Raw genomic sequence first — 27,674 nt, forward strand, 5'->3', positions numbered from 1 at the left:
TCAAAACTTTGCAGCGGTCATCCGGAGCGATGCATTTGATTTAAGGCCACTCTGCACAAGGGCCGTCCATAAATGACGTCACGCGATTTTGAAGGATTTTTGACCCCCCCCCCCCTCGGCACACGGCGTCACAAAAAGTCAGACCCCCCCTCAAATATGACGTCACAAAGCTCTGCCCCCCCCCCAAACCATATTTCCATTTTGAAAATAAAACATGCTTCAAATCGCTTAAACTATTGTCATTGTAGTGCGTATTTAATGTGCCGCTGCACTCTGATGTTGTAGGAGAAAACATTTATTTAAAAAGTCTATTTAATTAAGTAGAACGCGTTGTCTATATTTATTTAAAGTTGCGCATTTTGATGTGACGTCACATTTCTCAACCTCCCCCCCCCACCTCGTCACACATCGTCACAAATGTCTGACCGCCCCCCCCCCTCCGAGGTGCGTGACGTCATTATTGGACGGCCCCATAGGAGTGGCAGGTAGGGCGGTGTACAACTCCTCTAGAGCAGTTTTGAGTGAAGACCTCACAAGTGGTGATCCAAGTTGCAGTTTATTGGCGATCGATAGCATTGGCGATCGATAGCATTCCAGACCCTGGGGGCATCAACAGCAAAAGGCCCTTCCCTCCAGTATTTGTACGGCAATAAGGAATGTGAAGCTGGTAGGCGAGCGAGGACCTTAGGTCACGTTTGTTCTTCGAAACAGTGAGGAGATATCCAGCAGGTAGTCTGCTGATTTTTTTTTGGAAAGTAAATCGTACTACGCTCTGTGGATTCCTGCATTCACGAAAGTTTCAAATCAAGATTACATCGGTGTGCTGGAGAGTAAACCCAACAACAACATTTACAAACTCGAGTACGACGTTTCGCTGTTGATTACAAACCAGCTTAATCGGGCCATTAGCCAGAATTGTGAATCGGTTTTCCTACTTATTACGGATACAGTCACATTGGTCGCGAAAGCCGACGCGTTAAACTGACGTCATTCGTGTTGTCTCCGCGTGCCGTTGGCCGTGACGTCATCACTCCGCGACCCGCCAGGCCCGCCCCTCCCCATCAGCTGAGAGCGAAGTCCACGTGGCCCCGTCTCCTGCTGCAGCGGTTGCGAACGGAACGAGGGTGGAATCCCACGTCTTGTAGCAGCAGCAGCAGAACGAGGGTGGAATACCACGTCTTGTAGTAGCAGCAGCAGAACGAGGGTGGAATCCCACGTTGTAGCAGCAGCAGAACGAGGGTGGAATCTCACGTCTTGTAGTAGTAGCAGCAGCAGCAGAACGAGGGTGGAATACCACGTCTTGTAGTAGCAGCAGCAGCAGAACGAGGGTGGAATACCACGTCTTGTAGTAGCAGCAGCATAACGAGGGTGGAATACCACGTCTTGTAGTAGCAGCAGCAGAACGAGGGTGGAATCCCACGTCTTGTAGTAGCAGCAGAACGAGGGTGGAATCCCACGTGTTGTAGCAGCAGCAGAACGAGGGTGGAATCCCACGTCTTGTAGTAGCAGCAGAACGAGGGTGGAATCCCACGACTTGTAGCAGCAGCAGCAGCGACGGAACGAGGGAGCAAGGGTGGAATCTCACGTCTTGTAGCAGCAGAAGACAGTACGTTGCACCGCACCTCCACTCGCCTGACACGCACCTCGATGCTGTTGCTTGTTAAGGTGACAGACATGGGCACGTCACATGACGAACACGACTTAACCGGAGATGTATCGGCATTAGCTACCGGCTCTTCCGTATTAAACTCATTATTTGGCGATGGTTGCTTCTGCGTTGGTCATGATGTACAATTAACAAAAAAAACGGGTTTCGTCTTCAACACTGGCTTTAAATAACATGCAATAGTTTATTTTAAAATAATATATCATGTTTTCACTTGAGGCAGTGATTGACGTGTTGAAGTTATCTTGCTCCGTATGTATGTTGAGGCTGTTGTTGGACGCCCGTGTTGTGTTTTTGTATGCATGGTTAAGCCAACGCACCGGTCACAACAGTACTGTGCAACGTTCATTACGAAGTGGGTACCGAGATCAGGCAAGAGGATCAGATTCATTCAAAGAATCCGGAAGTCGCTACTTGACAATAACTGTGTGTCTATGTTGTGTGTCTCTGTCTGTGTTGTGTCTCTCTCTGTGTCTGTGTTGTGTCTCTCTCTGTGTGTCTATGTTGCGTGTCTCTCTCTGTGTGTCTATTTTGTGTCTCTCTCTGTGTGTCTGTGTTGTGTGTCTCTCTCTGTGTGTCTGTGTTGTGTGTGTGTCTGTGTTGTGTGTGTCTCTCTCTGTGTGTCTATGTTGTGTGTGTCTCTCTCTTTGTGTCTGTGTTGTGTGTCTCTGTGTGTCTATGTTGTGTGTCTCTCTCTGTCTGTGTTGTGTCTCTGTGTGTCTATATTGTGTCTCTCTCTGTGTGTCTATATTGTGTGTCTCTCTCTGTGTGTCTGTGTTGTGTGTCTCTCTCTGTGTGTCTGTGTTGTGTGTCTCTCTCTGTGTGCCTGTGTTGTGTGTCTCTCTCTGTGTGTCTGTGTTGTGTGTCTCTGTGTCTGTGTTGTCTCTCTCTGCTTGTGTGTCTGTGTTGTGTGTCTCTCTGTGTGTCTGTGTTGTGTGTCTCTGTGTCTGTGTTGTGTCTCTCTCTCTGTGTGTCTATGTTGTGTGTCTCTCTCTGTGTGTCTGTGTTGTGTGTCTCTCTCTGTGTGTCTGTGTTGTGTGTCTCTCTCTGTGTGTCTGTGTTGTGTATCTCTCTCTGTGTGTCTGTGTTGTGTGTGTCTCTCTCTCTGTGTCTGTTGTGTGTCTCTGTGTGTCTAAGTTGTGTGTCTCTCTCTGTGTGTCTGTGTTGTCTCTCTCTGCTTGTGTGTCTGTGTTGTGTGTCTCCGTGTCTGTGTTTTGTCTCTCTCTCAAATTTAGTTCAAACCTGATGACGGTTGCTCGTGTTGCGATCGAAACGTCGTATTCTATTATCTAATTTATTGTCTTTCTACGTGACTTCACCGAAAGAATCAAAGTGTAACTAAAAGGAAGGAATGTAATAAAATGTGGGTTGCGTTTGTCTGGCAGGAGACCGCTGCAGGCTGACAACAATAGCAGCAGCAGCAATTCGATACGGAGGATAGTGAATGGTGGAGAGCATCGGATGAATTGTCATAATTATTGTTTACACAGGGAAGCATCAAACCTCTCGATCTGAGTGCAAACCTGTTAACCCCTTGTCAGTGCCTACCTCAGCCCCTTATCAGCGCCTACCTTATATTACAGACCAATTCAGACAGTATTGGTCACCCCCGTGCCTTTAGAAAATCTCAACGTTCATCCCACAAAGTCCCATCACAAGGGAGAAACACAAATAGACACTCGCCACCACTACACTCACCACCACTACACTCACCACCGCTACACTCACCACTGCTACACTCACCACTACTACACTCACCACCAATACACTCACCACTACTACACTCACCACCACTACACTCACCATCACTACACTCAACACTACTACACTCACCACTACTACACTCTCCACTACTACACTCACCACTACTACACTCACCACCAATACACTCACCACTACTACACTCACCACTATTACACTCACCACCATTACACTCGCCACCACTACACTCACCACCGCTACACTCACCACCGCTACACTCACCACCACTACACTCACCACCGCTACACTCACCACCACTACACTCACCACCACTACACTCACCACTACTACACTCACCACTACTACACTCACCACCAATACACTCACCACTACTACACTCACCACTATTACACTCACCACTACTACACGTGTATTTGGCAATACTCTGCAGGTTTTAAATTGTGCACACCGGTACTCTGGGAGTTACGAACATTTTCTTAACACAGCTTCCCGCGTAAAGGGATGATTCAGGCTGACAGGACAGATTTGCATGGCCAATGTCATTTTTAAAGCGTATTTTATGGCACGGTACCGCACATGTGGCCACATTCGTGGTATTACAAAAGAGAATTCGTGTGCGTTTTTGTGTTCCACAGTTTGAGGCCCTCTCGTCGTGGCTATAAACACGTTGACACTGGCCGTTTAGCTCCTGAACATATTGCCATACGCACAAATAGAACAGCAGCTCTGCTTAAGCCGACTTAACATCTGTTAAGAACGAAGGCACACTTGCCGCCTCCCCGGAATATCCAGCAGTGAGCTGACTTTTTTTTTGTACATGACAACCACTAGATCCAGGATTGCGCGTTTGGGTAGGAAAAATACGTGGACATGTGTATGGATCGTGTGTGGGGCACAATGGCGTAGTTTTACGAACCCGGCAGCCCCAGTTTGATTCCCAGCCACAGCTAACATCCCTGTCAAATATATGAACGGATCCTGGGTCTCCCACTCGGTTGATTCAGCCTGGTGCGGTGTGTGCGCATCAGCACTGGGGAGGACAGAGGCTACCAGATGTGGTGCCGGCCACACCACTCGTGCTGACCTTAATAGGTGTTCGCTAACATCATTTGGCTCCAAAACTCCGTTAAATCGTTTACACCGTGTTTGATTTCTTTTAGAGAACTGTTCTTTTTGCACCGAGTGTGTTGGCGTGGGTTTCGTAGAAATAAAAAAGTAATTTTGGTTTTTATTCCCGTTAGCATGCACATTCCTACCCTGCAATGTCCTGGAACGGCCACCATCGCCGTCAATCTCCACCCTGTGGCCGTCTTTGCAAAAGAGCCATTTCGCCCAGTGGGCCTTACGGGCTGAAATAACATCTTGCGAGTCCGAGGAATGCCACACGTTGGGGATATGTTTGTCTTGCGGCGCATCAGGCCCGACTCGATGGCGGAGAACGTGGTCGTGCGCAAGATCTGCTGCATCGGCGCGGGCTACGTGGGCGGCCCCACGTGCAGCGTGATCGCGCACATGTGCCCCGAGGTGCGTGTCACCGTCGTCGATGTGAACGAGCAGCGCATCCATGCCTGGAACTCGCCCACGCTGCCCATCTTCGAGGTGAGACGCTGCCCCCTCCTAACGCCCTCTCCTGATGCCACTCTCGTCGTCGTCGTCCCGCCCCCCCCCCCCCGCCCCGCCGCCCCAAGGACGGTATCCATCGCCCTTCTTTTGTTTCTGCTTGGCTCTACGTAACGGGAAAACGACTAATGGCGAGCGAGTGGGCGACAAAACATGGAGCGAGAAGGGTGCAGCCCCACGATTGGTTGCTCATTCCGCAGCTGGCGAAAGGATGTCAGCTAGGGGGAGCTTTGGCGAGCCCCACGGGAGGGTATTTATCCTACTCTTCTACGCTGGCAGGGGCGTCTTAGAAGAGAAGCAAGTACCCACAGTTTACCCCACCCCTCATTATACTGCTGGGTGGACAGAGGTGGGGGGATTTAGGCAACTTTGCCCACTTGTAACTGTCACGCCAGGAGATTAAACCAGTGGTCTCTGCATTGCAAGTGCAGTGTGCTAATTATTACATCGCAGCAGCATCCCCGACACAACAGTAAAACTAAATCTAAATAGTTTACAACTAACAATGCTGAGTAATAGATAGAGGAGTGCATGGATTGAAAAACAAATGTACATTGCTGATGTCATATTTGCCTTTCAGAAAAGTAAGTGGGCTTCGTCAGGACACTTCGCTCAAAGCGATGATGACTGAAAAATGAGACTGGTAGATGGAATGGCAGCCAAAGGAAAGAATGTGGCTGCATGGATGACTACACAGAGATAGACTGATGAGAACAGCGCAGGAGTGGGACGTATTGTGGCTTCACAGGACCGTGAGGGTTCGCGATGACATGCGTGGCATGGCGAGGTCTTCGTCCAGTAGTGGATAGACAATCGCCGATAATGACTCGTTGTTTTCGCTCTGGGCTTGTCCTCGCTTGAAGCCGGGGCTGCAGGAGGTGGTGGAGTCGTGCCGTGGCCAGAATCTCTTCTTCTCCACGGACATCGATGTGGCCATCAAAGAAGCTGACCTCATCTTCATCTCGGTGGGTTTGTTGGTGTGAGAAATCACAGTCCGATGGATTATCCAGTACGCATAGGAGCTACCTGGGAAAAGAAAAACACCTAATTGGAGATTGTTCATATCCACCTTACGAGGCTAATAAAAGTAAAATCCGGAGTGCAATTTCATAATAATTATATTAATCACATCCCATTGTCAATCCAGAGCGAGATGAAGGCCTTCCCATACAGTGCTGGCCATAGGGGGGCAGTTTGACCATATTTGACCATGCTGGTTCGTGCCAGTTGGGGAAGGGAAGTCTTTCTGAGTCGTTAACCTAAAAGCATTTTGCATTTCGCCGCAGGTGAACACTCCCACCAAGACTTTCGGCATTGGCAAGGGCCGGGCGGCCGACCTCAAGTACATCGAGGCGTGCGCTCGCCGCATCGTGGGCCTCGCCACCGGCTACAAGATTGTGGTGGAGAAGAGCACTGTGCCCGTGCGCGCTGCCGAGAGCATCAAGCGCATCTTCGACGCCAACACAAAGCCCGACCTGCACCTGCAGGTGCCTCAACGGGGTTGCTCGTGGTGGCAGTTGGAGGTCCAAGCAGTGGCTCTCACTGCCCTCCCGTTCCAATGACGTACGTGTACATCATCGGAATGGAATCTGAAGTAAAAAGGCCTTGCCGGGGGGGGGCGGGGGGGGCGTGCGGAAACAGTTTAGCACTAGCTATCGGAGAGTGCGGCGATCGTGTCACTACAGTTCTCTGCGGTGAGTACGATGTCTTCAAAAAAAGCGGCACTGTGTCTCTGGATAAAATTAACACTGAACCACTTGCACATTCCGAGATTCCGAGGTTAACAGGACCCACCCAACAGCTTGCACACGTCTCGGAACAGGAAAGGGTTAAACTAATCAAATCGTGCCATTTTATTATTGTTAGCCTATCACGAAGGCACTATGTTGTTTCACATACACCGCGCAGTCTGCGGTAGTTTGACACTATAGCGACGTTGCTATGTGCTTTCCCAATTAAGTAATTTGCGGGAAATGTTTCGTATTTGGGAAGTTAGGACGCTCTACCGCTCGGCCATGTTACCGGCACAGTGAATCTGAATCAGAATATTTATGCTAGAGGAATCCGATGAGCTATGAAGCTCTTTTTCACAGATGTCCAGTTGGAGCGAGTCAGAACATTACATGAAGGGAAGACGAAAACGTCTTGGTCTTTGCTGTGTTTTGGCAACTTACCATAGACGTGTAATAATCATTCCCCCCTGGAAATTCGGTAGGTTGTCGAATTTCAGGTAATTAATTTCAATAATTAATAAATGTTTGTCTTTGTTTCGTCTCTATTGTCTTAGCTTGTAGCATTTCTCAGTTAATTTTAATCACTGCTCTTTGAGTTCGGCTGAAAAAAATATTCATCACGTTCTGTCTTGTTTGCATCTTTAGGGTCGGGTATATTTACGTATGATTTGCAGAACTTGTAAATGATTGATTCTTTGACACAACATGTAATGCATGTATCAATCAATTGTTACGTGACTAACAGTTAATATAAGTGGTAGGGACTCAGATTAATGACCAGGAGCTCTAGCTGACTTCGTAAACCAAACTAACCAAACTGGCTTCCTTAACCAAACTCGCCAGAATAACCTTGAGTATGGCTTGTTTAGGGATTTCATCCTCAATTTTATATTTTCATCTCTTCCTAGTTCAGCGCTCAATATAAGCCCAGCACAAGTCAAATTTATCCCTTGAAGGAGAACCTTCTGTCCCGGGGAGGGACAAAGGGACTAACTCAACGCTGTACACGTGTGTCCGTTAATGGACCACGCACACTTGCTGCGATTTGTTTCGTCGTGCCGATCGTAGGTGCTGTCCAACCCCGAGTTCCTGGCGGAGGGCACGGCAATCCGGGACCTCAAGAACCCGGACCGCGTTCTGATTGGCGGTGACGAGACGAGCGAGGGCCAGCGCGCCGTGGCAGCGCTGAGTGCCGTCTACCTGCACTGGGTGCCGAGCAACAAGATCATCGCCACCAACACCTGGTCCTCAGAGCTCTCCAAACTTGTGCGCCTTTACTTTTTATTTGGTTTATTTTTCAGTTTTTTGCTTCTCACTTTGTGTTGCACGTTACGTTATTGTTTTGTTGATTTGGTTGTGGGTTTTTTTGTCATCGAATTAACATTTTTCTCTTTATCGTCCGTCATCATGGGATGGCATCACAAGTCATATTTGTCTCAGTCGTCATTTGTGTGAATTCATTCACCGAAACCCTTCGACCAGTTCTCATTTTTTCAGATATATTGCCAACATTTTCCAGCTACAATGTTTTTCCAGTCATTACACAGTACTCATATCCATATGTAATCTTTATACGGTATATGATGATGGCTTGGTAAAAATCTACAATGAATGTACATGTTTATCAAAAAGTTAAAACGCTTTAACAGTGAATAACGCGATTTTTAAAATGTTAAGGCCTTGCATGCACACAGGCAGCCAACGCGTTCCTGGCTCAGCGTATCAGCAGCATCAACTCGATCAGCGCGGTGTGCGAAGCAACAGGCGCCGACGTAGAGCAAGTGGCGCACGCCATTGGCACCGACCGGCGCATCGGCTGTTGCTTCCTCAAGGCCAGCGTTGGTACGAGAATGTGGCCACACACACCTCCATAGACAGGGTGACACCTCTCCTCTCGCCTGACGGTCCTCTCCACTCCTGTTGTAAACCAAAATAAAATTTACTTGAATTGACAACTCCTCCATGCACTCTACCTCACTCCTCTCACCTCTACTCCCCTCAATTCACTTGTACCTCTATACCCTCTCATCTCACTCCACTACCCTCCATGCATTCCACTACCATTCCCTTTCAACTCTATCCTCAATTGACTCCTACCCCTACCGTCTCATCTCACTGTACTCTCCACGCACTCTTTGCTCCAGCAGCTGAGTCTATCTATTGAGGCTCCCATTCAATCTTCACTCTGTGAGAAGTTGCTAATTTTGTATTGCTTTCCCCGTGGTCTGGAGCTCCCTTCACCCATACATCCGTGCTCTTGAGGCGTACGTGAATTTGCACTCCCTATTAACCAACAGTGACCAGACCATACAGCCACGCACACCCGCAAGGCCAATGCACACCCCCAGGCTGGTGTAGATGGGGGAGTCTGCACGCATCCACGTACGTTGAAGGCCCATGTTGTCCTCGTGCTCCCAGGATTCTTGTCTTCACTGGCACATTTCACTGGCACATTTCACTGGCACATCTACTGGACTGTGGAAAAGAGCTTTATAGCTAATTGGATTCCTCCAGTATAAATAAATATTCTGATTCGGTCATTTGCGAGCACCCTTGTCCTCATTCTGCTTTGCCCAGTTTATGTACTTGTACCGTTTATATACGTGTACATAAACAGTGTAGTTTATGTACACGTAGTCCTTTTGTCAATCCACTGCTGGATGAGGGGTGCCCACACGGTGTGGGTTATTTGACCATACTTCAACACATTGGTCAGTGTGGGTTGGTGATGTAGGGGAGCGTGGAAGTAGAATACAGTACAATGAATGTTGCCGCTCTGCCCTCTGCTGCCCGCCACTTTGCCCCGCAAGCCCAATGACAACCTGTTTTGTGGATGGTGATTACCCATCCAAGGATTATCCAGGCTCAACTCTGCTTAGCTTTAGAGAACTAATGACATTTGGGTGCATTCCAGGTGATTTGGTCCTAGGCCCAGTGGCAGCTCAATGCACTGCAATTTAGCATGCGGCTGTTTCGTGTGTCTTGTGGTTGTTGCTGCTGTATGCAGGTTTTGGAGGCAGCTGTTTCCAGAAGGACGTGCTCAATCTGGTCTACCTGTGTGAAGCACTCAACCTCCCAGAGGTGGCACGTTACTGGCAGCAGGTGAGTGCGTCACTCTACTCCTCGCTGGAAAAAAGCCCAATGTGCCACGCACATGAGCCTAGTGCCATTCCTTCCATAGCCTTACAATTCTGAAATGGTCGTTGACTCACCTTTGGTCCAGTTACACCTCGCGTGCTTCGGTTCTTGAGTGAACTCTATTCTTGCTTCATCCACCAGTATTGAGCAATAGGCTATAAGGTGTCCCCTTATCCGTGTCCTTCACCCGAAACAGGTGGCAGTCTGGTTAAATTGTTATTGACGTATTAGCACGATCTCCTGTTAGGTATAATTTGAAATTGCATTTCCTGTTTTAAACATTGGGTGGAGCAGTGGTGGAGTGGTGAGTGCACTGCGTCAAAGACCCGGCGATCCGAGATTGATTCGCAGCCACTATCATCAGCGAGGAGTGATATCTGAACTGATCTTGGGACTCCACTGTGTTGATCCACTTGCACTGTTGAGCTTATTGACATATAACCTAATAACCCCCATGGCCGACACAAGCCAGGGAGAACTTATTATTGAAGGGGAAAGGTGGTAAAGGCAAAGCAGCCCAGCTGGTAGAAGAGCCTCCATTCAAGAAAGATTGAGAGAGAGCACGCAACGTACTAATAGAATAACTGAGGTGTACCCATTTGTACTGCTAGGTGGAGAAAGGCAGGGGAATTTAAGCAACTCACCCATTGTTTCAACTCACCCATTGTGTCAACTGACCCATTGTTTCACTTCGAGTGTGCTAACCATTGCGCCACGGCAGCAGTTTGTAATTTTTATCAGAATATTTTAAGTTTAAACATGGGCATGTTTACACATTTGGAGTGAAAGGGACATGTGAACATAGTTGGTTTGCTCCGATGTGCTTTGTGCCTACTCATATCCCCTCCCTGCGTGCACTCGTTCTGCCGTGCTGCCTCAACCCGCCGGTTCTATGGCGGCTCAGGTCATCGAGATCAACGAGTATCAGCGACGGCGCTTCGCCACCAGGATCATCGGCTGCCTCTTCAACACGGTGACCGACAAGAAGATCGCTCTGCTCGGGTTCGCGTTCAAGAAGGACACGGGGGATACAAGGTAGGAACCGTGGGAAAAAAAGAAAAAAAACTTTAAAAAATCTCATTTGAATTAACGCTTTACAGAGGCCTTAATTTCGGTTAACTTGGCTTTGTGTTTACATTCTCATTGATTTGGATACACGATGCGCGTGTGGCTTTCGTGGGCGCAAATGTCCCACTCTTATCGGGGCATCGTGCCCATCAAGCGCTGTGCCATGTCCTCCGCGACAGGGAGTCCTCGAGCATCTACATCAGCAAGTACCTGATGGACGAGGGCGCACGTCTGCAGATCTACGACCCCAAAGTGAAGAAGGAGCAGATTGTGCAGGACCTCTCACAACCGGCCATCTCCGGCGATGAGCCTGAGAGAGGTGAGCCAAGGAATGGCTGCTCGCGCACCGTCCGACAGCAGGCTAGCGAACACGGCAAGAAGCGGAGGTCGTTTCATGATGCTGGGAGCTTGCTGACGGAGCATGCCGACTTCTTCTCGATGTGTCACGTGTGGTGATTGAAGCCGCCCTTTGTTTTCCCTTCCTCTGCCGTCAGTTTCGCAGCTGGTGACGATCGTGAGCGACCCGTACGAGGCGTGCGAGGGAGCTCACGCCATCGTCATCTGCACTGAGTGGGACCTGTTCAAGGTGAGCTTCATCTTGGGGCTCAGGCTCGCCGTTTACTCGGCGCCAGACCCCGACTGCCGCGCGCGTGTATACAGTGGGGCCGACGTGACTGCTGCTTTTACCGGCAGAATTGAAAGGGCTTGTGCTTGACATTGTCATGATCATCAGCAGCCAAGTGAGAAAAAAACGTGTTTTGACAAACATGGAACAGCTCAAATGAGACTGTATGAAGTAACAAACAACATATTCTTGATTCTTTCGGTAAAGTCACGTAGAAGGGAAATAAAAAAAATAAAACAATTATCACGTTTCGATTGCAACACAAACAAAATTTTCTTGCTGTGGTTTTCACATCTGATGATGATTGCTTGTGTTGCAGTCAAAACGTCGTGAGAATTTTATTGTTTTTATTATTTTTTTATTTCCCTTCTACGTGACTTTACCGACAGAACCAAGAATATGAATCCCTGCAGTCACGAAAGCTTTAAATCGAAATTTAACAAACAACATGTCAGGCAAGGAGATATTCGCCACGGTTATTCACGGGGATATTAGTTGTGCAGTAAATGTGACTTTCCAAAACATTGTATAGCACAGTTACTCTCGTGTGCGAGTGAAAAAGTTACCATCATCAGGAGCAGCCATTGTCTATCCACTGCTGGATTAATCCATCCAACTCCGGCTGGATGGATATACAGTACAGTAAAACAATTACTTTATATTGGTGATGAAACAGACCTATACTTGGATAAAAGTATAGATATTTAATGACTGCTGACAGTTATTTTCCTACATCTCTGATTAGCATGGTTGGCTATGTACGGTGCAAAGGAAGTTCAACAGTATATGTACTTACAAAGTGTATCACGCTAAATGTCCCTGTAATGTAACTACTGTTAAGGCCAGCAGCTGACTCAACGCCTGTAGTTAGTTACCTTTTGTCAGCATTAGCGACTCGAGGTTGCATTCGCTTCACTGCGACATCCATCCTGGCAGTTGCACCTGACTGAACGACATCCCCTTTTCTGTCGCTACTGCCCTCGTCAACGCGTGCTGTTAGGAGCTGGACTACGAGCGAATCTATGGGGGGATGCTGAAGCCAGCATTCCTGTTTGACGGCCGCCGTATCCTGGACACGCTGCACAACAAGCTGCAGCACATCGGCTTCCAGGTGCTACCATGATTCAAATTGTTTAAAATAATTACCGGTTAAACACTTGAAATGTTATATTCCTCCGAGCCATGTTGCGTCAATCGTTCGTTGGACAACTTTACCCAAATATGGTAAAGAAATCTCTGGACCTAAATGCAGCGGATGGTTGGAATTTCATCGTGAAAGCAACTTGGAAGTTTTGGAATATAGGGTTAGAAAGCGTTGTAAATGTAATCAGGAAAAATAGATTGTGATAGGCAGGACTAATTAAGAGGAAGGCAGGTCACCGAGATGGGCAGTGGAGTCTCACCCAGAGGTCAACGACCAAGGCAAAGAACTAAAGCCAGATGTCGGCGACGAAACTGAGCGCAGACCGTAGGGGTCTTGTGCCAACTGTGTAGCAGTTTCATGATCCGCCAGCATAAATTAAACTGCAGTGAGTCGTGGAGACATCATTGGCACTGGCCTTGATGACCGAGAATAAATGTTGGAAATGCGGCCTCGATATATTCGCTCCGAATGATGCGTGACACTTTCCACGTGTCGGAGCGAGCAGATCGAGACGATCGGGAAGCGCGTGGTGAAGAACGGGATCCCGTTCACGCCGAGCGCCGCCGACGTGAACGCGGAGCTGCAATCGCCTCCAGCGAAACGCGCCAAGGTCTGAGGAGGTTTGAGCCCGGGGGTCCGAGTCACACGACACACAGGCAGCACAGCTCCACCACCCCCAGCCCACGTTGCGCGTTCCCCACCGCACGAGCGAAGGGAAGAGACAAAATGTGCCGTGGTGCCCGAGACGTTGCCCGAATCCTACCACGCGCTTGGCGAAACGACAAAAACGTGGCATGTTTAATCATTCAAGAGATGAGTCCAACAACTGATAATGTATTGTAATGATCATACGAATGTTTTATTACCAATGTGAAATCCGCTCAAGAGGCACCTCGCGCTGTGGTTTAAACAGGACAATGATGTACCTACATAAAGCCTTGCGGATGCTCAACTGGATTCTTGACGGTCCATGCACCACTGCACATTTCAGTTCATTTAAATGTTGGATGTGTTTGGATTTGGCAGAGGCTTGGGTACAAATGTTTGTAGTTTTTTAGAGTGGTGTAGTAGTGTCCTGCCTTCACGACGCATTTGCACCAATCACAAGGCAGTTATTACTGCTGGCTGTACCTTGTTACATCAGATGTTTTGTCTTACAAGTGGTAGAATTTTGGTCGGTGGTCCAATGAGGCATTTCCTCCTTTCAAATGCTCGGGTTTGCCAGCACTCTATTCCAGTGTAATCTAAAGCCCTTTTGTCCTGGCTGTGATAAGTTGAAAGGCCATACCTAATGTGTGGCTAATCAAATGTCTTGGCCATATATGTTATACACACAGCTGAAATTCTAAGCTCACAGGCTGTGTCACCATAACACTTGAAGTTGAGTATTCCCAGGGGTGCGATGTGTATCATGTGTGCTGAAGGTTTACTTGAATGATTACGTATTTTGTACGTTTTAGTTCAGAGAGAAGTAGAGTTAATCTCTACCTATGGGCACAGTTCAACCTTGACATTAATCAGTGGTTTCATAGTTCATGGGTTCAGAGTTTAGCTGCAGAGGAACAAATAACTCCAAACATTCATACAATTGTGTGCTGTCTTTTCAACCTGCACAGTAATGAGCTCCGATTTTGAAAATGTTACAGAATGGTTTTAATTTAATTATAGTGGGAGCATTCATATACTGCAATAATTGCGTAAGAAAACTTTATTTTTCGATTTGTTTAAATTCATATTTTTGTATGTTTAGCACAGTTGTTACTTTAACACTATAATGGTATATTACATTGTCAAATCCTACACGTTTATTATCTTTATAATCATGGACCATTCTAAGCATTTAATAAGGAATATGCTGCAGTTGTTTTTGTAACAATAAAAAGCAATATTGTTTACGTTTTCGTTTATTTTGATCATAGACCAAGAGTCACGTTAATTCATTCAACAAATGCTAGTGCATTCAATCAAACATTCATTGACTTGCTGACAATTAATAATTGGCCTTACGCAAAAAAACTATTTAAAGCAATTACAATTCAGTTGCTTGACACAGCACGCAGTCAAAATGGTACATTTATACAAATTAACCCGCAGTGCTTCAACTAATTCTGTTAGCTTTCGAACAGTTTCCCATGCTTAGAAGTGATGTAACATATAATGTGTAGTGTTTTAGGCTCCAGTGCAATGTTTGCAGTTTATAAGCAAAAAGATGAAACCGACTTATTTCCACCCCTACCTTATACCACCTTTACAAAGCAAACAATGGATATCCTGCAACTCATAACCCTGAAATAATAAAGGGTGATGAAACATGCAAGTAGCTTTCATAAAAACAATAACGCAATCCCATTCACATGAAGATTACACTTAAATTATTTTTTCTATTTAATGATTATTCCGAGGATCAATTGCACCAATGGCTTACATTTGTCCTTGCCTACCCTCAAGAGCAGCTATACAATGGTGTTGTGTTGTAGGCACTGTCGTAAAGACGGCGAATTGCAATAATTTCCATCGGCAGCCTTCACATTTAAGCGCCTTCGCCACCCTGCATTAAGCACGATCGTCCACTTTCCTCTGCTGCAGTAGGTTCTTCAGAAAAAACTCACCTGTACATGAAACGCATTGGCACAAGGCGATGTCAGTGAAACGCGTTGGCACAAGGCAATGTCAGTGAAACGCATTGGCACAAGGCAATGTCAGTGAAACGCATCGGCACAAGGCAATGTCAGTGAAACGCGATCATATTTTCCGATCACGTGGGGCACCCACCAGCCTTGTAGGAGGACCGCACGAGTGGTCCGCTGGCCGTGTAAACGAAGCCCAGCTCCTTCCCCACACGCTCCCACTGCTGGAACTTCTCCGGGGTCACGTACTCCTCCACCTGGCACCCGCAAACAAACGGCCTGCACTGCAGAGGCGCTGAAAATATGGTCGCTCTGTGAAACACTGCTGCCGATTACTCCCCTTTGAGGCCCAATGGGGGGGTAATGCATGTGTTAAAGGGCTCATGTTAACTATATGGATGGATGTTGCGGTTTGGGCTCTATACTGGTCTCTGATTGAAATATAATAAAAATATTTTTTTAAACTATGGGGATGGATAGAGTTGGGGTTTGGAATAGGATTAATATTTCGCTGCAGGATTATTTTACACTACAGTGTATGGGCTGCACTCTGCCCAAACAATGGCATTGTCTGTGATGACCAAAAGGAAGGCAAGTGGAAAGGGCGATGTGGTCATTTCAGGTGCACCCCATTTAAGGTGAGCTATGTTCCCTTGTTTGGTTCAGCTTGTGCTACATCTTCTTTTCATTTAGGGACCCCAATGACTGTTTTTTTTTTAAACACGAATAACCTTTTATTCAATAGACCTTTGAATTATCCTCAAGACTCTTCTCAGAAGGGACTTAGTTTGAATTTTTGGTCAATGCTTTACTCAGTATTTTTGTATAGCATAGAGTAGTGGCACAGCTTGTTTTGTCATGTGATCTAGAGCGATTGTCTACTAGTTAATTGACATGCATGCGATATGTATTCTCTGATTGTTATTTGAAGTGACACTTGATGGTCTGCATATGAATAGTGGTGGAAGCCGGAAATAGCAAAAAGCTGGTCTGCTCGATAGAGACACATGCATGACTTGACTTTTGGATAAGCTCTCCCGAGAGCCATACCTTTAGGTGTCGTTTTGTGGGCTGCATGTACTGCCCAAGCGTCAGGCAGTCAACTCCAGCATCTCGGATTTCTGCCACAACAACATGTGGCACATGTAATGCCAAGAGGTAATGCATCACTGTCATAAAGTACATTTTCTCCGCTCACAATAATAGAAATATTGTTCAACTATGCTGCATGGTCAGGTGCTGATCCTTGCTGTGCCATGTTCTGCTTTGCTCTATTAAAGGAAGACGCAACCCATAAGCAGCCCTTATAGTTACGTACTCTGGCTGTGTGACATGGGATATTCGATAAAAGGCAAGATTTCATGGTGAGAAAATAAAAGATGTCCATAAATTACGGTTGTGTACTCTCCCATGGTACTCTAGCAAAAGCGATGCATTCACTAATGAAAACATATCCATGCAAAGTCAGTGACATTATGGATTCTAAAACTACACACATGTGATTTGAAGGGATTTTTTTTTCTCACCAACAAAGTTTCAAACCTGCATTGGCCAGTCCAGGACACAGCATTTCTATATATCTAAAAGATAAGAACTACTTGTTTTTTAGTTGCATTTTCCCTCCAGCCCCGACATGCCCCAAATGTGTCACATTTGTTTCACGGAAGTGCTCCGTCTGTCTGGTCGAGCTGCCCCACTCACCTTTCATGGTAGAAATCACCTGCTCGTCCGTCTCTCCGAGGCCCAGCATGATGGAGGTTTTGGTGAGCAGGCTCGGTTGCACTGCCTTAGCATGCCTCAGGACGCTCAGCGACTGGTCGATATTGGCGCGGGGGTCTCGTGCCTTCCTGTAAATGGTAAACATTACACAAGCAGAGAGCTCCAAAATTAAACTCTAGCAATGAGCTCACTTGTAAGTACAGGGTTATGTCAGACTTACTAAACAGTACAGAGGGGTCCTTTAAATCTCTAAAGAAACTGATACAAATGCAAGTCTTTATCATCCTCTCCAAAAACACGGATAAATGTAATTTATTTTACAGGAAAGCATTACCGAGTCTAAGGACCCTTTTCAGGAGGGTTCTGCAGTGGGACAATTGACCAATTACGTAAGGAATGTTTTGCATATTGGAGGAAAAAAAGTACCCAGACACGTGTATGAGGCGAAAACACACGTGCTCCCAGAACATGCGTGGTTCACTCACCTCTGCAGCTCCCGCACGGTCTCCACGTTGTGCGCGTAAACATCCAGGCCCGACGATGCCACCGTCGCCACAGCCGCGAGGTCACCCCGGAAGTCAGGCGTGAGACACTCCACCAGGAGCTCTGGCTTCCTGAGCATGAGCCGACGTGGAATGAAGAAAAACACATTTTTTCAAGTTCATTTTAATTTTTAAAAATCCATTCTTGGGACTAAAAAGGAAGTGAATGGGATTTGTATCAAAAGGGAAGTGTACTTTTCTTTGAGATGCCGAATGGTCTCTGCGATGTGCGCGGCACCACCATCAGATATGTCTTGGGAAAGAAAATATTTTATTAGCGGTAGGCATTTGCACTGTGTACATGTTCGCGACTTATGCAAGCCAAGGGTGTGTACTTACGTATAAAAAACATACATGTGTGTTTCAGTATAAAAAGTGCAGCAACATTACAAAAATTCTCGCCAGCATCTGCATCACTTAATCGTTTACACATTGTTGTTAAATTCCAAACAATAATTAAGTAATCCCCACTCTTTGGGTCTTTCGGTAAAGCCACGAAGATAGAAAAGTAATTAAAAAAATTCTATCTATGTGGCTTTACCGAAAGACCCAAAGAGTATGAATTCCTGCAGTCACGAAAGCTTCAAGTCAAGATTTAAGTAATCCCGCTTCCTATTTCCTTTAGCAGACCACAATATGAATCCTAATTAATCTCTGCTGATGCGCAATTCATAAAATCAATGCAATGGAATCATATGAGGGTATCGCCGAGTCACTACAACCCAATGCAGACAAAACATTCTAACTTGCATCCATTTGCTATTTCCTATGGAACACTACGGGCTTCACATGCCGACGCATCCATTGCCACGGGCCACATTCGACAACCGCGCTCACCGTCGCGGTCGACCGACGTGAGCACCACGTAGTCGAGCCCCCACGCGGCGATGGCGTGCGCCGTCTTGTGCGGCTCGGCCGGGTCAAGCGGAGGAGGCGCGCGCGCCGTCTTCACCGAGCAGAAGCGGCAGCCCCGTGTGCACGTGTCTCCCATGAGCTGCAACGCACCGCCAGTGCCACCATCGCCGCCGCTGTCAGGAGTTGTGCACTCGCTCGCGGCACCCACATAAACCTCACGCCGGCACGACCTCCCCGTGCTTGTTTTATGTTATTATTTTTTGATACCACCACTCCCGCTGTGATGTTGCGATAATCAACAGAGAAAGATGAAGGTGACAAGAGATGGTGGGAGAAGTGGGAGATGGGGATGTCGATAATGATGACTTATAGATTCAGTAAATTCTAACATAAAAAGCACAAAAGTACCATGATGGTAGCGGTGGCTGTAGCATACTCGCCTCCTCCCCAGCATTCACCAATGTTGGGGCATCGAGCCTCTTCACACACCTAAGAGCAATGGGGGAGGCAGAGAATATACACGGACATGAACATCACTTAAATGCAGATGCCCGATTTGGGTGATTATTTTGTCACTCCAAAGGATGAATTATAATCTAGAGCGGTAAGCTGTAACAAAAAGTGTATTTACCGTATGCAGATTCAGCTCCCGGAGTGTGTTCTTCAATCGGTTGTAGTTTTTTCCGACTGGAATTTTCGTTTTGAGCCATGGAGGCAGCCTTAGCCTTTAAATATAGAATCAGTTTAAAAGAGGGTTAAATGCAAGTAATGTATTTTTTTTGTCATACAATGTAGATGCCGTCTTCTGTGTGCACAAATAGTCTTACCTTTCTCCTTTGCCACGTATCAGATTCCCCTTATATTCATCCCATTTGTTCCGATCTGCCAAGTCCCCTGACAAGAACTCTTTCAGATCGGGCCCGTCCTCCAGCAACGGCTTTAGTTTTCTGGCCTCAACTTTCTCCTTCTGCCCAGCCTTGCAGACATGGATATAAGGAATATAAAAACACGCACTTAAGTAACGTAAACAGGACACTATTGAGATCAATGGCAACTAAAAAAAGAGACCGAATGAGGTCCCAAATGCAAGGTGTCCTTTAGATATCCTGGGAGACCCATGGGAGGGAGCATTAAGGTTAGGTATCTTCTGGAGATCTATGGGGACTCAAACGATACAGTACAGGACTTTAATGAGCAACAGGTGACGTTTTTAGGGCCTCAAGACGGCTGAGGACCTCCTGGAGACCCGTGGGTCCCTCAAGGACCTCCTGAACACCCACAGCAGCATCTATATAAAACCTGAAGATTAATGTGGACCTCGAAATAGACTTTATGGGACTGTAGTTACTTGCTAGGACCTCAAGGATAAGCACCGATAACAAACTCGATGGAGGAACCGGACAAGATATAAACGTATATAACAGACATGACGTCCATGTAATCGCCACAGACATGCAAGATATCTACCAAGTCAGGACCTCAATGGAGGCAGGCACCAGGCGAGGAGCTCAGTGTAAAACAGCAAACCACGGGGGTTAGGGCACCAATACCCGACTGGACCTCAACGTCAACACCAGAGGAGGAGAGGGTGGGGGGACCTCGTGGCAGGTACCGCACAGGAGGGAGAACCCACGAATCCCAGGCAGAGGGATCAGGGCCTGGCTGAATCCCAGGCAGAGAGATCAGGGCCTGGCTGAATCCCAGGCAGAGAGATCAGGGCCTGGCTGAATCCCAGGCAGAGAGATCAGGGCCTGGCTGAATCCCAGGCAGAGAGATCAAGGCCAGGCTGAATCCCAGGCAGAGAGATCAAGGCCAGGCTGAATCCCAGGCAGAGGGATCAGGGCCAGGCTGAATCCCAGGCAGAGGGATCAGGGCTAGGCTGAATCCCAGGCAGAGAGATCAAGGCCAGGCTGAATCTCAGGCAGAGAGATCAGGGCCAGGCTGAATCCCAGGCAGAGAGATCAGGGCCAGGCTGAATCCCAGGCAGAGGGATCAGGGCCTGGCTGAATCCCAGGCAGAGAGATCAGGGCCTGGCTGAGTCCCAGGCAGAGGGATCAGGGCTAGGCTGAGTCCCAGGCAGAGAGATCAGGGCCAAGCTGAATCCCAGGCAGAGGGATCAGGGCCAGGCTGAATCCCAGGCAGAGGGATCAGGGCCTGGCTGAATCCCAGGCAGAGAGATCAAGGCCAGGCTGAATCCCAGGCAGAGAGATCAGGGCCAGGCTGAATCCCAGGCAGAGGGATCAGGGCCTGGCTGAATCCCAGGCAGAGAGATCAAGGCAAGGCTGAATCCCAGGCAGAGAGATCAAGGCAAGGCTGAATCCCAGGCAGAGAGATCAGGGCCAGGCTGAATCCCAGGCAGAGAGATCAGGGCCTGGCTGAATCCCAGGCAGAGGGATCAGGGCCTGACTGAATCCCAGGCAGAGAGATCAAGGCCAGGCTGAATCCCAGGCAGAGAGATCAGGGCCAGGCTGAGTCCCAGGCAGAGGGATCAGGGCCAGGCTGAATCCCAGGCAGAGAGATCAAGGCCAGGCTGAATCCCAGGCAAAGGGATCAGGGCTAGGCTGAATCCCAGGCAGAGGGATCAGGGCCAGGCTGAATCCCAGGCAGAGAGAGAGAGAAAGAGGGGGCCTCGTCTCACCGGCTCTCGGCCGCCCTCCGCCAAGGTCGGCGGGGAGTGCGCGCTGCGCCACGGGCCGCCCAGCGGCCGCCTCGGAGTTGCGGCCAGAAGCAGCAGCAGCTCTCGGCCCAACGCGAACGGGGCCCGCGACGAGGTCGGCATCGTCGCGTGGGACGAGGTGGTTGGTGGTGTTGGTGTCAGGAGAGGTGGCCGCACCGCGCGCTCACAGAAGTGATCCGCCGCCGCCGACGATGACGACTAACACGGGACCCCCGCCAGCCATCAACTCCGCCGTCGACTGCTCGCGACGAGCGCCGCCACGCGATCGGCTCTCGACTTGTCCGGTCTAGCTGGGACGCGTTGACGATGACGATGGTGGTGGTGATGATGGTGGTGGTGATGATGATGGTGGTGACGACGGTGGTGGTGACGATAGTGGTGATGATGGTGGTGGTGCCGCCCCCGGTGGGTGGGGGAGCGGCACCACCAAAACACCGGTGACGATTTTGTTTTAAATCTCAGGTCCACTCAGCCTCAGAATGAGTAACCCGGTGCGGTGTATAGTAAAACATCGCCAAATGGGGAGAGACAAAGGCGGCCGGGCGTGGTGTTGTGCCACCCACCCCCTCGTTGTGCCGTGCCCGGCCTTCATAGGGTGCTCGCTAACAACACTTGCCCCCCACAGTCTGTCCAGGCTACACGGGGGAGCTTTGTCTTTGTACGAGCACTCGACTGCGTTATACCAAATACATTCTCCGTAAATAACAAGAGGGGACTGCTGCTGCTGTTGTTGTTGTTTGGAGGGGTTTAGATCGCGTCAATATAAATGCGGCGTTAAAACCACCGCCACGGCCACATTGGTAGAGGTTTGTCACGTAAACAAAACGTGCAGATCGGTTATTACTTCGTAGCTGTAAACCCACACGGTTTAACCACGTATAATTGTACAGATGAGTTGGGTTTTCAGGTCCATACGGCGTACAGCTGTATCAATAACAGAGGCAACGTGTTTGTGTCTATTTGTGTTTCTCTCCATTGTGATGGGACTTTGTGGGATGAACGTTGAGATTTATGAGGGCACGGGGTGACAAATAAGTTCTGACTTGGTCTGTAATAAGGTAGGTAGGGGTTGACTTTACCGAATTAACCAAATAGAAGAGCAATGTAATACAATAAATACACGATGAGACATTATTGTAAAAAATATAAAGAGTCCATCCTATATGTTAGTGAATTGTTTAATATTTTAGGCAGGAAATTAGTTTTCAAATTTACATTTTTTCTGGGGTGGGGGGGGGGTTCCAGACCCCCTGGAGGATTTGGTCCCCCCCAATGTTGACTGGCTACGGCCTTGGAGTGTAGTGGTGGTGGTGAGTGTAGTGGTGAGTGTAGTGGTGGTGAGTGTAGTGGTAGTGAGTGTAATGGCGGTGAGTGTAGTGGCGGTGAGTGTAATAGTGGCGAGTGTAATGGTGGTGAGTGTAGTAGCGGTGAGTGTAGTGGTGAGTGTAATAGTGGTGAGTGTAATAGTGGTGAGTGTAATGGTGGTGAGTGTAGTAGCGGTGAGTGTAGTGGTGAGTGTAATGGTGGTGAGTGTAATAGTGGTGAGTGTAGTGGTGGTGAGTGTAGTGGCGGTGAGTGTAATAGTGGTGAGTGTAGTGGTGAGAATAATAGTGAGTGTACTAGTGGTGAGTGTAATGGTGGTGAGTGTAATGGTGGTGAGTGTAGTAGTGGTGAGTGTAGTGGTGGTGAGTGTAGTGGTGAGTGTAAGTGGTGAGTGTAATGGTGGTGAGTGTAGTGGTGGTGAGTGTAGTGGTGAGTGTAGTGGTGGTGAGTGTAGTGGTGGTGAGTGTAATAGTGGTGAGTGTAGTGATGGTGAGTGTACTGGTGGTGAGTGTACTGGCGGTGAGTGTAGTGGTGAGTGTAATGGTGGTGAGTGTAGTAGTGGTGAGTGTAATGGTGGTGAGTGTAGTGGTGGTGAGTGTAGTGGTGAGTGTAGTGGTGGTGAGTGTAGTGGTGGTGAGTGTAGTAGCGGTGAGTGTAGTAGCGGTGAGTGTAACGGCGGTGAGTGTACTGGTGGTGAGTGTAGTGGTGAGTGTAGTGGTGAGAATAATAGTGAGTGTACTAGTGGTGAGTGTAATAGTGGTGAGTGTAGTGGTGGTGAGTGTAATGGTGGTGAGTGTAGTGGTGGTGACTGTAGTGGTGAGTGTACTAGTGGTGAGTGTAATGACGGTGAGTGTAGTGGCGGTGAGTGTAGTGGCGGTGAGTGTAATAGTGGTGAGTGTACTGGTGGTGAGTGTAGTGGTGGTGGGTGTAATGGTGGTGAGTGTAGTGGCGGTGAGTGTAGTGGTGAGTGTAATAGTGGTGAGTGTAGTGGTGGTGAGTGTAGTGGTGGTGAGTGTAGTGGTGAGTGTAGTGGTGGTGAGTGTAATGGTGGTGAGTGTAGTGGTGGTGACTGTAGTGGTGAATGTGGTAGTGGTGAGTGTAATGGTGGTGAGTGTAGTGGTGGTGAGTGTAGTGGTGGTGAGTGTAGTGGTGAGTATAGTGGTGAGTGTAATGGTGGTGAGTGTAATAGTGGTGAGTGTAATGGTGGTGAGTGTAGTAGCGGTGAGTGTAGTGGTGAGTGTAGTGGTGGTGAGTGTAGTGGTGAGTGTAGTGGTGGTGAGTGTAGTGGCGGTGAGTGTAGTGGTGAGTGTAGTGGTGGTGAGTGTAGTGGTGGTGAGTGTAGTGGCGGTGAGTGTAGTGGTGAGTGTAATGGTGGTGAGTGTAGTGGTGGTGAGTGTAGTGGTGGCGAGTGTAGTGGTGGTGAGTGTAGTGGTGAGTGTAATAGTGGTGAGTGTAGTAGCGGTGAGTGTAATGGTGGTGAGTGTAGTAGTGGTGAGTGTAGTGGTGGTGAGTGTAGTGGTGAGTGTAATGGTGGTGAGTGTAGTGGTGGTGAGTGTAGTGGCGGTGAGTGTAATAGTGGTGAGTGTAGTGGTGAGAATAATAGTGAGTGTACTAGTGGTGAGTGTAATGGTGGTGAGTGTAGTAGTGGTGAGTGTAGTGGTGGCGAGTGTAGTGGTGAGTGTAAGTGGTGAGTGTAATGGTGGTGAGTGTAGTGGTGGTGAGTGTAGTGGTGAGTGTAGTGGTGGTGAGTGTAGTGGTGGTGAGTGTACTGGCGGTGAGTGTAGTGGTGAGTGTAATGGTGGTGAGTGTAATGGTGGTGAGTGTAGTGGTGGTGAGTGTAGTGGTGAGTGTAGTAGTGGTGAGTGTAGTGGTGGTGAGTGTAGTGGTGGTGAGTGTAGTAGCGGTGAGTGTAGTAGCGGTGAGTGTAACGGCGGTGAGTGTACTGGTGGTGAGTGTAGTGGTGAGTGTAGTGGTGAGAATAATAGTGAGTGTACTAGTGGTGAGTGTAATAGTGGTGAGTGTAGTAGCGGTGAGTGTAACGGCGGTGAGTGTACTAGTGGTGAGTGTAATGACGGTGAGTGTAATAGTGGTGAGTGTAATAGTGGTGAGTGTAGTGGCGGTGAGTGTAGTGGTGCGTGTAATAGTGGTGAGTGTAGTGGTGGTGAGTGTAATGGTGGTGAGTGTAGTGGTGGTGACTGTAGTGGTGAATGTGGTAGTGGTGAGTGTAATGGTGGTGAGTGTAGTGGTGGTGAGTGTAGTGGTGGTGAGTGTAGTGGTGAGTATAGTGGTGAGTGTAATGGTGGTGAGTGTAATAGTGGTGAGTGTAATGGTGGTGAGTGTAGTAGCGGTGAGTGTAGTGGTGAGTGTAGTGGTGGTGAGTGTAGTGGTGAGTGTAGTGGTGGTGAGTGTAGTGGCGGTGAGTGTAGTGGTGAGTGTAGTGGTGGTGAGTGTAGTGGTGGTGAGTGTAGTGGCGGTGAGTGTAGTGGTGAGTGTAATGGTGGTGAGTGTAGTGGTGGTGAGTGTAGTGGTGGCGCGTGTAGTGGTGGTGAGTGTAGTGGTGAGTGTAATAGTGGTGAGTGTAGTAGCGGTGAGTGTAATGGTGGTGAGTGTAGTAGTGGTGAGTGTAGTGGTGGTGAGTGTAGTGGTGAGTGTAAGTGGTGAGTGTAATGGTGGTGAGTGTAGTGGTGGTGAGTGTAGTTGCGGTGAGTGTAATAGTGGTGAGTGTAGTGGTGAGAATAATAGTGAGTGTACTAGTGGTGAGTGTAATGGTGGTGAGTGTAGTAGTGGTGAGTGTAGTGGTGGCGAGTGTAGTGGTGAGTGTAAGTGGTGAGTGTAATGGTGGTGAGTTTAGTGGTGGTGAGTGTAGTGGTGAGTGTAGTGGTGGTGAGTGTAGTGGTGGTGAGTGTAGTGGTGGTGAGTGTACTGGCGGTGAGTGTAGTGGTGAGTGTAATGGTGGTGAGTGTAATGGTGGTGAATGTAGTGGTGGTGAGTGTAGTGGTGAGTGTAGTGGTGGTGAGTGTAGTGGTGGTGAGTGTAGTGGTGGTGAGTGTAGTAGCGGTGAGTGTAGTAGCGGTGAGTGTAACGGCGGTGAGTGTACTGGTGGTGAGTGTAGTGGTGAGTGTAGTGGTGAGAATAATAGTGAGTGTACTAGTGGTGAGTGTAATAGTGGTGAGTGTAGTAGCGGTGAGTGTAACGGCGGTGAGTGTACTAGTGGTGAGTGTAATGACGGTGAGTGTAGTGGCGGTGAGTGTAATAGTGGTGAGTGTAATAGTGGTGAGTGTAGTGGCGGTGAGTGTAGTGGTGCGTGTAATAGTGGTGAGTGTAATGGTGGTGAGTGTACTGGCGGTGAGTGTAGTGGCGGTGAGTGTAATGGTGGTGAGTGTAATGGTGGTGAGTGTAGTGGTGGTGAGTGTAGTGGTGAGTGTAGTGGTGGTGAGTGTAATGGTGGTGAGTGTAGTGGTGGTGACTGTAGTGGTGAATGTAGTAGTGGTGAGTGTAATGGTGGTGAGTGTAGTGGTGGTGAGTGTAGTGGTGGTGAGTGTAGTGGTGGTGAGTGTAGTGGTGAGTGTAATGGTGGTGAGTGTAATAGTGGTGAGTGTAATGGTGGTGAGTGTAGTAGCGGTGAGTGTAGTGGTGAGTGTAGTGGTGGTGAGTGTAGTGGTGAGTGTAGTGGTGGTGAGTGTAGTGGTGGTGAGTGTAGTGGTGAGTGTAATGGTGGTGAGTGTAATAGTGGTGAGTGTAATGGTGGTGAGTGTAGTAGCGGTGAGTGTAGTGGTGAGTGTAGTGGTGGTGAGTGTAGTGGTGAGTGTAGTGGTGGTGAGTGTAGTGGTGGTGAGTGTAGTGGCGGTGAGTGTAGTGGTGAGTGTAGTGGTGGTGAGTGTAGTGGTGGTGAGTGTAGTGGCGGTGAGTGTAGTGGTGAGTGTAATGGTGGCGAGTGTAATGGTGGTGAGTGTAGTGGTGGTGAGTGTAGTGGCGGTGAGTGTAGTGGTGAGTGTAGTGGTGGTGACGTAGTGGTGGTGAGTGTAGTGGCGGTGAGTGTAGTGGTGAGTGTAATGGTGGTGAGTGTAGTGGTGGTGAGTGTAGTGGTGGCGAGTGTAGTGGTGGTGAGTGTAGTGGTGAGTGTAATGGTGGTGAGTGTAGTGGTGGTGAGTGTAGTGGTGGTGAGTGTAATGGTGGTGAGTGTAGTGGTGGTGAGTGTAATAGTGGTGAGTGTAATGGTGGTGAGTGTAGTGGTGGTGAGTGTAGTGGTGAGTGTTGTAGTGGTGAGTGTAATGGTGGTGAGTGTAGTGGTGGTGAGTGTAGTGGTGGTGAGTGTAATGGTGGTGAGTGTAGTGGTGGTGAGTGTAATAGTGGTGAGTGTAGTGGTGGTGAGTGTAGTGGTGGTGAGTGTAGCAGTGGTGAGTGTAATAGTGAGTGTAATAGTGGTGAGTGTAGTGGTGGTGAGTGTAGTGGTGGTGAGTGTAGCAGTGGTGAGTGTAATAGTGAGTGTAATAGTGGTGAGTGTAATGGTGGTGAGTGTAGTGGTGGTGAGTGTAGTAGTGGTGAGTGTAATGGTGGTGAGTGTAGTAGTGGTGAGTGTAGTAATGGTGGTGAGTGTAGTAGTGGTGAGTGTAGTGGTGAGTGTAGTGGTGGTGAGTGTAGTAGTGGTGAGTGTAGTGGTGGTGAGTGTATATTTGTGTGTTCTCCCTTGTGATGGCACTGTAGGGTGAATGTTGAGGCTTCTGAGAGCACGGGGTGACCAATGCCGTCTAAATTGGTATGTAATAAGGTAGGCACTGACAAGGGGTTGTTGACAGATTTGTTGGAGAAAAAAAATCACCCGATTGTAAGCTGGTTGTCATCACCAGCGAAACGTCGGACTCGAATTGTAAATGTTGTGGGCAAAATAGTATAACTACACCATATATTTGTTACATTAAGTATTTTTTAAACAATACAACTCAATGCAGTGTTAAAAAAACCCATTACAAATGTCAGGAAGTCAATCATAGTTATCGTGTGGAGAACTCGCCCCCGCCATAGCAATGTGGAATTATCACCACTGACTCAGGGCTGTAAGCCAGGATTTAAACACCACCTCAATGTTCAATCAAGCAATCGCTTTTAATTTTACGTTTGTTTCTCGAACATTACAATTCGATTAACTCCTCATCCTTATGGCCAATGGCTTTTATGGTTCACGGATTTCAAACCCTTCCGAGTGACGTCACCGCCT

The 27,674-nt window shown here is 48.2% G+C and overlaps 2 protein-coding genes across 4 annotated transcripts; one reads left to right on the plus strand and one right to left on the minus strand.

The window, feature by feature from the left end:
• The first annotated feature begins 440 nt into the window (after positions 1–440).
• UGDH (UDP-glucose 6-dehydrogenase) lies at positions 441–14,611 on the plus strand. Of its 2 annotated transcripts, none has more exons than XM_076067489.1 (12): positions 441–485; positions 4,807–4,987; positions 5,872–5,973; positions 6,295–6,495; positions 7,810–8,007; positions 8,436–8,583; positions 9,749–9,843; positions 10,784–10,914; positions 11,127–11,266; positions 11,442–11,533; positions 12,573–12,683; positions 13,222–14,611. In XM_076067489.1, the coding sequence occupies exons 2-12, from the start codon at positions 4,817–4,819 to the stop codon at positions 13,330–13,332; spliced, it is 1,500 nt and encodes a 499-aa protein (XP_075923604.1). In that variant the 5' UTR covers positions 441–485; positions 4,807–4,816; the 3' UTR covers positions 13,333–14,611. The 2 variants fall into 2 exon arrangements, with proteins under 2 accessions (XP_075923604.1, XP_032811156.1); XM_032955265.2 differs by lacking the exon at positions 441–485 and adding an exon at positions 493–1,606.
• Positions 13,552–21,404, minus strand: LIAS (lipoic acid synthetase). 2 transcript variants are annotated; one of them, XM_076067490.1, is made up of 11 exons: positions 21,098–21,404; positions 19,287–19,426; positions 19,091–19,184; positions 18,868–18,948; positions 18,442–18,598; positions 17,800–17,857; positions 17,548–17,676; positions 17,045–17,190; positions 16,394–16,464; positions 15,489–15,600; positions 13,552–15,325 (listed from the first exon to the last, which is right to left on the minus strand). In XM_076067490.1, the coding sequence occupies exons 1-11, from the start codon at positions 21,236–21,238 to the stop codon at positions 15,270–15,272; spliced, it is 1,185 nt and encodes a 394-aa protein (XP_075923605.1). In that variant the 5' UTR covers positions 21,239–21,404; the 3' UTR covers positions 13,552–15,269. The 2 variants fall into 2 exon arrangements, with proteins under 2 accessions (XP_075923605.1, XP_032811159.1); XM_032955268.2 differs by having other exon boundaries at positions 19,287–19,435; positions 21,098–21,399.
• Positions 21,405–27,674: the final 6,270 nt, after the last annotated feature.

The sequence above is a fragment of the Petromyzon marinus genome, chromosome 16 (assembly GCF_048934315.1).
Source record: "Petromyzon marinus isolate PM22_M1 ecotype Great Lakes invasive population chromosome 16, UKy_Petmar_22M1.pri1.0, whole genome shotgun sequence".
NCBI classification, from domain to species: domain Eukaryota; kingdom Metazoa; phylum Chordata; class Hyperoartia; order Petromyzontiformes; family Petromyzontidae; genus Petromyzon; species Petromyzon marinus.